This window comes from Pseudoliparis swirei, chromosome 20 (genome assembly GCF_029220125.1).
Source record: "Pseudoliparis swirei isolate HS2019 ecotype Mariana Trench chromosome 20, NWPU_hadal_v1, whole genome shotgun sequence".
NCBI lineage: Eukaryota > Metazoa > Chordata > Actinopteri > Perciformes > Liparidae > Pseudoliparis > Pseudoliparis swirei.
The window spans coordinates 11,934,289-11,944,305 of record NC_079407.1 but is presented as its reverse complement, the minus strand read 5'-3'; the positions used below and the strand labels follow the sequence as shown (position 1 = coordinate 11,944,305).

The 10,017-nt window shown below is 40.7% G+C and overlaps 1 protein-coding gene across 1 annotated transcript; it reads right to left on the bottom strand.

Annotated features, from left to right (window-relative positions):
• Nucleotides 1–5,346: 5,346 nt before the first annotated feature.
• blvrb (biliverdin reductase B) lies at nt 5,347–8,998 on the bottom strand. The gene is made up of 5 exons (XM_056440985.1): nt 8,796–8,998; nt 7,569–7,730; nt 6,764–6,853; nt 6,510–6,641; nt 5,347–6,063 (listed from the first exon to the last, which is right to left on the bottom strand). Exons 1-5 carry the CDS (start codon nt 8,878–8,880, stop codon nt 5,909–5,911), a joined length of 624 nt encoding a protein of 207 aa, XP_056296960.1. The 5' UTR covers nt 8,881–8,998; the 3' UTR covers nt 5,347–5,908.
• Between the last annotated feature and the right edge of the window lie 1,019 nt (nt 8,999–10,017).

Genomic DNA, 10,017 nt, shown 5'->3' with positions numbered 1-10,017 from the left:
TTTCATTTCCAAGAGGATATTAGGCTGCTGAACGGATCCTAAATCAAAACAATCGGAGAGATTTCGAAATCTACACGTTTCACCGACCATTTAAATACGCATGAAATCAATTAACAGGTCTAGGTCCCACACATGCACCGTACACGTTATACAAAATGTGTGTGTTCAACTCTTGGTGATAAAAGTCTCAATTGTCCGAACCGGTCTTAGTTATTTCAGAGACAGAGGTATTTACCTGGAGTAGCGGTGGTCGGCGGGGAAAACATTAAACAGACCCAACTTCTGCTGAGACAAACTACCGACATGTCAAAGTTCACGGTTCGGATTTAAATTCCACCACTCGACTTCAGGCCGCATGAAGAACCAGTGAGTCCACTTTAAAAACAACAGCAGTTCCTCCTCCGCCTGTGTATTGGACGACCGAGAACAACGTGTCGTCACACTTTCCTGGTCAGCAAACGTCTGCTGCACAGCATATTATAGCATATTATACCGTATCATGTTATATACATAACATGTAATGTTACGCCACCACTCAACCATTCCTGACATGTTTTATATAGAGAAATTCTCTGCTTAAAAAATATAGGTGTCTAATATGTATGTAATATATTCTGGATTTACAATGTTGTATAACTATATTATTATATAGCATTATATAATGTACTATAGGTAATTAAGTTAATGTTATACTGTCTTACTACATCATATACTATATATTATTTGTATTATGTTGCTATATTAATAAAGACAACACTAAGTTGTACGTCTTTAATTGCACTTATCATTTATACTTTTCAGTTTTTTCTTATTTTAGTTTTCTATATCTCTTATTATCAACCAATTGTTTTCATGTTGTTATTTATCTGTAATTATTTCTGTCTTTGTACTGTTGCAACACTTTCTCATGGGGATCAATAAAGCCTCATCATATCTTAGGGGTTTTCAACAAAAACAAAAATCTACTTCTCCAGAATTTATGAAAATGCAAAGACTTATTAGTATTAGACACAAGAAGTCCCCTAGATCCATTCTTAATGTATGACTGCTTAAGGTTCCACATCACACTTGCATGTTGGACCACAACTGGCTTCCAAACTGCGGTCATAAATCCTTTGGGTGTTAAACTTACGTTGAGCACAGACAAAAATGTAAACAATTGGGAAGCAACAGCACTGTTGTTGTCTTTAACTGATAACTGAGGATTGATATGGTAAAGTGACAGTGGAATTTCTTGCTGGTCTGCCAGCAACACGTGAAGCCTGGTAGGACGGTTGTACTGGAACAGATTGACACACCCTGTGCTGTTCAGGTCTCCTTTCCTCCCCTCTCTTCCCAGGGCCTCTGGGACCTGGTATCACCCAGTCCCCAGTCCTCCCTCAGCTCCTGAGTCCTTCAACTTCCTGTCCTCCAATGGACCTGATACAGAGCTCCATCAGAGTTATTTCAGACCATCAACACAATGGTAAGATAAATTGAACATGTATTATACACCCTAAACAATATGTCTTAATGTCACATAAATGGTTATTTAAATGCTGATCTACTAAATGATTGTCGAAGCCATGAAAAATATCTCAGCCTGAATAGATGATACAAGATCTAGTCATTAATCTGTGTTGCCAATAACCTGATGGCTGAATCCGAGAGAATATGTCTGCCCTCGAACTCAAGGCTAAATGAAGTGGTATCAAATATGAAGAGAGCCTATTATGAAACAGTCAACCAAATGGCAATCCTCAATAAAACACCTCCAACTTGATTAATGAACACCTAGTTTGAATTTCTTATCCAATTTCAGAACCGTCATTACATCCACTACCAGAATTCTGTATGAAATTCTTAGAATTCATCTCTTAGAATATATCAAGAGAATTTATTGTTGTTATGTTAATATTATACCAATTTATTTTAATGCTTTGGGATTCCATGATTCTGTGCCTAAGTTATTATTGTTGGACAGAATTGAGAGTACAGAAACCACCTAATTGCTTCTTCTTTTTTGATGATTCCCTGTTTACGCGGCTTGCTTGTTTTCGATTTGAGTACAGACTCCCACTCTGACTTTGGCTGTGATCACCTCTTTTGTTTCTACTTTCCGTTGATACTGATATTACATCAGTGGGAGTTTACACTTTTTGTCAGACTTTTATTGCATAATTTAAAAGCGATATTTACTAATTTTGACTCTGAGTTCAAAGTATTTGTCAATAGAGGACTTTGCATGTCTCTGGATAACAGTACCCCTGATTTGACTAATTGAGTGACTGATCATAGGCTCTCTATATGGACAGACTCACTCAGAGACCCTCTGAAGTCAAAGACTCTGTCTGTTGAATCTGAAGACAGTGAGAAGAGAAGAGGAGGACCTCTGAGGCCCCTTCCTCTGAAGAATGAGCGCATATGGAGGCTGAAAAAGATGAAACTCCTGGCATAACCCTCTCAGAATATCTCATATGAAGCTTGGAGATAGTCTTAAAACACATAATAGAAGGCCCTCCGCTTAGGAAAAGCAAAGCTCCATATTACAATAAAAAAATAAATAAACAAACCAGGGGTCTCCTTCTCTACAGCACTGTAGCCAGAAAATACAGACAACTAGTTCTGTGCTCTTTAGCACCTATAAGTGAAGTGATTATGAACTTCTTTAATATCTTTATGAAATTATTTTTTAGGACATGGACAAGATTAATAATCTCTTTTGCCCAACCATAGTCACTGTGAATGAGAGTGGAATGGCTAATTTTGCCATGAACTATTGGTGTATTTTGGGAGGATTTTCTACAATTACCGTGACCCCATGCTTTGTGTTTCACTTTCAACACGCCTACCTGTCTCTTGCCACATCTCTATATTTTATTACTTTTGTGTCTCTGCTAACAGGCCACTCTCTATTAGAGATATCCAGGCTGCTCTGCTAACAGAACACTCCTAACATCCTTCAGGTGGCTGTCATTAAACCTCCTCTCCCAAAGCCCACTCTGGATCCAGAGGTATTCCAATTATTCCTCTCCGATCTAACCTCCTTCCTCTCAGATCCTTGAAAAATAAACTGAACCCGATCAGTATTCCTTCTTCCTAATCAACCACAGCACAGAAAAATCCATCAGGAGAAACACCAGCACAGCACACTGAAAAATAGCTGTTGAAAATTACAAATGACCTCAGCAGACACCACAGCTCTGTCCTCATTCTCCTGGTCTGGTTAGACCTAACCTTGTACTGAGATAAGACTGACCTTGAGAGACAGGCCTCCCTTAGTAGAGCATGGAGGGCACATTACTCATTTTATCCTTGACATTAATTTGGTTTATCGTTTATTTCTTCAAACCATGCTTAATCGTAATCAGCGGTGTTAAATCACGGAGTCCACAAGTTTCTGTGCTTGTCTCCTTTTTTATAACCTTTGGACAATCTTTGGCACATCTATCAATAAACATTTTGTTCAATAAACTTTCATATATATTTCCTTATACAAATATTTATAATTGCAACTTAAATTAGACACCAACTATGTATAGAACTCAGCAATTATAAAGTAAATACATTTAAACTGAGCAAAACCAACTGAAAAAAAACCAACATTCAAAAAATGAAAAAAACACGGATGACCTGCAACTAGATCAATGGATCTGAGATCTAATATTGTAATGGTTTATCCACCACTGTCACCTCTGTCTCAATTCCCTGGTCAGTGTATCTTGATGTGATCTTCCATTTTATTCCACCATAAACCAAATCCGTAATACCCATTCTTTCATCTACTCTATTTCAAAAATCAGGCAAATATCTCAAAAATCATCATTCACATAAATTTCAAAAAAAGAGAAAAATTACTGGATTCATGCGATTACTTTTAAATTGGATTAGGATTCTCCTTTCTTGGGTACTGCAACTCCAATCTAGAAGGTCCTCTAGTTAATCCAGAATGGGTCCTCAGTTGAGATTCACTCCTGCACAGAAAAGAGATCAAATCACAAAACTGATCAAATTGCTCTGCACTGGCTGCTCTGCAAAGGCTCCCTTGACCCATAAAGACTCCTTAACCTACAAAGCCTGTATATGGTGATTGGTGATCATATCTCAATTCATAGCTCACTATTTCTTGTACTACTAGAGCTACTAACTAAAATGTTCCTAGGACCTAGTAGAGTAGAGTTATCCAAAGCCTTTATGGCTTTAGCTGGTCTTCAGCTCTTTCCAGGCTCCAGCTTCCACCTATTTCAGTCCAGCAGGGCACCCAACCCTTTGAAGAAGACTAGTGAAGACTTCCTCTTTTTTGACAGGGCTATAGTTAGGGCCCCTCAGGTTTGCCCCCCTGGTCCCCCCTTGATATAGCTGCAGGGCTAGTAGGGATGCACTGAGTAGATATTCCTCTTTGAGTACCTCTCTCCTCTTTTTCTCCTTCCTCTCAATACTCATCTCTCAATCACCGTTACTAACTTTTTTCCTTTTGAGTCCTTTGCTTTGACTTTCACCCTATGAGAGGACTCTATGAATCTATCTGCCCTGATGATCTGCCCTGTGAATTAACCTCTGACCTGCCCTGTCCCCTCTCCTCCCCCGCCATCGCCCTGCCACCGATGGAGTGATCTCCATGTGTCTCTACTAATTACTATGAACTATATTACACACTCTGGTAGCAAACTACCAACCTCCCAATTTTATTTTATTTCCCATTCATCTCACATTCTGCCCATCAGATCATTGGCCTTCTGGTGTTGTCTTGTGTTTTGAACAACAGAGCTCAATGAGAGGAAGACAAGGGTTGTTTGGGTTTTTTCACACACACACACTCCACCCCCCCCCCCCCTCCTCCCTCCCCCCTCTTCGCTGTGTGGTCCTTCAGCTTCTGGGCTCCATCATCACCAGTCCCTCAAAACTGAATTGAATTGAATTGAATCACCAAGAAGGCTCAGCAGAGGATGTTCCTCCTGAGACAGCTGAAGAAGTTCAACCTGACAAAGACCGTGATGGTGCACTTCTACGCTGCCGTCGTGGAGTCCGTCCTCTGCTCCTCCATCAGCATCTGGTATCGTCACATCATCCGCTCTCCTGGAAGGGTGATTGGCTGCAATCAGCTGTCCCTCCAGGGCCCTTAGGCGGGCAATACAGGGTGTAGCGACCCCTCTCACCCTGGAGACAAACTGGTCGAGTCCCTTCCTTCTGGCACGAGGACCAAGACCTCAGGCCACAAAAACAATTTGTTTCCAGCTGCAGTCGGGTTTATCAACAAAGCCGGGGACCCCACAGACTCCGAGTTACATCCACAGAACAATTTCTACAGTTACACACCCATGCACATTATTAATGTAACTATTGACACTTTAACAATATACTTGTATATACAAGTGATTTAGCTGACGCTTTTATTCAAAGCAACTTACAATCGGGTTACATTCATACACAGCTACAGGGAGCAATTCAAGGTTAAGTGTCTTGCTCAAGGACACATCGACGAGGGCGGGGATTGGACCGCCAACCACTGACCCACAGTCGCACTGTTTTTTTTTGTTATGCACACATTCCTTGTATGTGTAATGTACTTCGCAATAACAGTTCTAATTTTGTATTTGATGTGTTCACTCTCCTAGTTTTATTTTGAAGGACACAATTGCAAGTTTCTGGGATTTTGTTACCTGCTCTTGGGTTACTTGATCAACCTCTATGGTCACGATACATAAGAGTGGTGACAGAAAAGCTGTGAGGCCATGTCAACAGCTACAGTCAAAGCTGATGATAAAATCTGTCTGAAAATACGGGGAAGCATTTGCAGTTTATCAAAACACGCTGGTAATTTGGATCTGCACATATATCACTTCTTAATTTATCTCCAGAATTCTCAGAGTGAACATGGATTTTCTCTTCAAAATGGCGACCAGGAAGAGATCTGAAGCCCCTTTCCTGATTATTTGTACTCTCCCCAAACTCCGACGGCTTTGCCGTCCCACTCGGAGGTGGACAGACACTTGATGAAGAAGTGTCCCAGGTCGTGTTTAGAGATGGCTCTTCCTTTTATCATGTCCTCCGCCGCCTCGTAGCTCTCAGTCAGAGGGAGGTCACCTGGAGTAGGGCGAGTCAGAAACAAAAACTGGTAATTTAGAAAACTATCTTTGTCTGAATTTTTTTTTTTTAAAGAAGGTTTTATGGCCTCGCTGGCTTGTTTTTGCTTCTTCATGTCATTCTTGATCTGTGCTTTGGACAAAACTCATGCAAGGTAATGTTTTATACATGTTGTTATTATTATTATTAACAATCAGCCACCCGCTGAGGCCAATTAGACACCATTCCCTAAACCCCCCCCTTCACTCTGCAGTTGAGCCTAAACACACCCCACTGTCACAAACTTAATTACATTTAAGTTATATGTTTCTAGCTAACTTCTATACATTATTCCCAAATAAATGGAATCTGATTGGCTGACTGCAGCACTTTTACGCCAGCAACAAGTTTTGAAAGTTCCACTTTATAAATATATTATTTTTAATAAAGCTCTGCTTCTTACTAACCACCAATGTGAGGGGGCATGACGGCCACGTAGTTCAGCCCCGATGACTGCAGCCTTGCGTACATCCTGTCATGGTCCTCTGTCACAGGAAGCATACGGGGCGGGACTTTGTAGCGATCCCACAGCAGAAAGGCTGAGAGGGACAAGGAGAAGACACTGGCTCAAACACACTTTATGCAATTATCTCAATTGTACTGTTCATCTGAAGTTCAAAACTTAAAATCAATAAAACAATTATAAAACAGTGAGTTGTACCCGACATGCAGCCGACCACTTTGCTGATCCCGCGAGCCTTCATGGCTTCAAGGATGTTCTTGGTGCCTTCGGACATCATGGTGGTCGGGCCTAGCGAGCACAAATCAGATCACAGGTCAGAACGCAGTTCATCCTCACCGACGTGGGGAGTCACTAGATATTCAAAAACTGTACTTGAGTACAGTTTGAGACGCTAGCATTCCTCCACATACGTGTACATACATGGACGCATACGACTAAAGACTTAGTGTGTTAATTTTTAGTAAATGACGTATTCAGAAGACCAACATTAAAAGACATCTTACAAATTAATGCGTCAATTATGTAATCTCTGTTCTCAGATTCTACATTCATGTGACAGCTGATGGGTCCCAAGACTGTCAGTACCTGTAAAACTCAATGGCATTGGTGTATTATTGATATTGAATGCAGATCTTTGACTGTAATCTAAGCTTTTGCTATTATTGTTTCCCTACTTTTGATCAATAAGGTCTACTTTTTTTAAATAAACAGTGTGTTTCAGATTGTGTCACACTTAAACAACTACATAGGGCTATGTGTTGTAAATCTTGCACGGCGACCTCTAGTGAATATGTTCTACTATTACACTATTCAAAACTACAATCCTCCTTGTGAGGGGAACATGGTCAGATGTGTAAAGATCAACGTGAGAAAATGTCGACCAATGAAAGACAGCAGTGTGAACATGTAGGAAGAGCCCGAAGCATTTGGTTTTCCTCTCGTCATGTTGTAATGTTATACCTATACTGTAAGAATGTGTTTGCATCAAACCGTGGAGACTAACTCAGGTTGTTCCTGGTGCCCAGGATGATGACAACAGCGTCTTGGCCCTCCATGGTCTTCTTCACGTCCTCTTTGTTGAGCACATCTCCCACCACCACTCTGGCGGCCTTGTGGTCGGCGGGCAGCCTGGCGAGGTCCCGCACCAGCACCGTCACGTTGTACCCTGATGGAGGGAATCCGGGGAATCAAACACACCGGCGTCATCACTGGGATGCTCCTAAACACCCAAATAGTTGCCCTACGAATATATATATTTTTGGGGATTGTATCCATCATGACATTGACCCCGTTGTTACGACTACATCAATATCAGGAGAAGTGGGCCAACGAGAGTCACCAGCACAGAGGAGCAGCTGGGGGTTAGGACCCAATGACGACTGACCATTTCCCCTCGTTTTGAAACCCTCCCACTGAACCTGTCCCTTTGGCCTGATTGGTCATGCATTGTGCAGTGATCATTGCATGTGTGGTATAACAATGAAATAGAAAATTCAATGATTACAATTGTTTTCAAACTGGAGCTAAATTAAAGAATGTATTCCAGAAGCGGCTCTACCAGCTCCACCTGCTGCACGAAGGAGATCCCGCCCTCTCTGCCCGGGCCAGATAGTGAACAGCTTCCACTATCAGCTCTGTGTGACTCAGCAGAGTGCTGCTGACCGCTAACGTCTGACATGACTCGACAGTATTGGTCGACCCCCGCCCCCTCCCCACCCCCACGTGGTTAAGGAAGGAGAAAGGGAATGAAAACGTTGCTAAATTAAATTAATCATGTGACATCATGTGAGCGTTTCACAACTTTGGGGAATCTCAACCAATAATAATAGAGCGAACTGCACCAGTGTTTGATCCGAAATGTAAACTCTTCACTTTAATTTACTTTTTATAAATAATAGAGTACATTTAAGTCAACTTGAGATTCAGAAAGAAAGAAATAAAGAAGTTCCTGTGAAACGTGTAGATTAAATAAATCAGATCGCATGTGTTGCGATCTTCAAAAGTGTACCTCGAGTAGAGCAGGTGGATGTTGACAACATCACCATAGTTTTGCCCATATTACATTGCTATTGCATATATATAACATTGATATGGATCCATGTCATATGATTCCGATTGTAACGACAGTGTACTCGTATTGTGATGTATAAAGGGTGAACGGTGTGACCAGCACAAGGCACCGATACATAATCTATATTATATTCTGTTTCTTTCTATTCTCACTACTCACCTGCAGCCACCGCCAACGGGAGAGTCGCCAGCCCGGTCATTCCCGTGGCTCCAAATATCGCGACGTTTTTGATGGAGTTCGACATTTGCAATCAAACGAGTTCCACGATACAACAACAACAACAACTGGGCAGTTTCAAACTGAGTCCGATGTGGACTATTTCAGTATAACAAAAGTCTCATTTCCATTTTCATGACAAGAAGAGAAACGCTTCTACAACGTAGACTCCTCCTCTTCCTGCTCCTCCACGGAGATTTAAAGGAGCCGCTCTGATATTCCTGCTCCAGCTCGACTGAAGTACTCAGATATTTTACTCGAGTCAATACTAAAGTATAGTTATTCAACCATTTAAAAATACTATGTTGCAAGTGAAAGCCATGCATTTAAAGGTGTGAAGAGGGAAAAAATACTCAATATGCTGAATGGCCCTTTTAAGAATAGTATTTGGCCATGGGGATTATAAACTTTAGTGTTACAGCTGGAAAAGGTGGGGCTTATTTAAAATAATGTCATCAGGGCTTCTAAAATCCACTCACTTTTAAGAGCTAATTCAGGTGCACTTAGCATTTCTTCTTGCATGTGGACACTTGAACAGAGATGTGAGGATTCATCTCACAAAATCATTTCTTCACAAATTTTTTAAATGTAGAAAATAGAATTTATGAAACGAGATTGGGCTCCAAGCTCATTAAAGCGGATTCATTTTTAAGCAAAAAGAACCAAGCCATTACAATATTTACTGATGTTAGAACAGCAATCAGAAGTAAAGTGAAATACACATTTAAAACCTAATTAGATAGATAGATAGATAGATAGATATATATACTTTATTTTAGGGAAATTTTAGCGAGTCAGTAGCAGCAACACACAAGAATAAAAAAAAAAAAAAAAATATAAGAAAGGTTAGGGGTGTCTGGGCAAGAGGTGAACTGTTGTAGAGCCTCATAGCCGTCGGCAGGAATGTTCTCCTGTATCTCTCCTTGTGGCAACTGGATAAGGAAAATGTTGAATCCATAATATTTTAACCAGTGATCATATTTTTTCTTCTTCCTGTCAATCATTAAATGTCTTGAATAGTAGAAACAAATGTGTCCGTTTATACCTATCTCAAGATTAATTCACAAGTCACCAATGCACAGCTAAATATAATGTTGGAATTGTGATCCATTTAATTATTTTACTTTTATAGCTGCACAACAATTTGTTTGTCCTGGCCTGCACT

Bases quoted from the DNA above. Each gene is read 5' to 3' on its own strand.
- blvrb (XM_056440985.1), bottom strand. From the start codon at position 8,880: ATGTCGAACTCCATCAAAAACGTCGCGATATTTGGAGCCACGGGAATG. The intron at 6,642-6,763 runs GTACAACTCACT...TGTCCCTCTCAG, and splicing joins AGTGGTCGGCTGCATGTCGG to CCTTTCTGCTGTGGGATCGC. The intron at 6,064-6,509 runs GTTAGTAAGAAG...GCCCTACTCCAG, and splicing joins CATGCCCCCTCACATTGGTG to GTGACCTCCCTCTGACTGAG.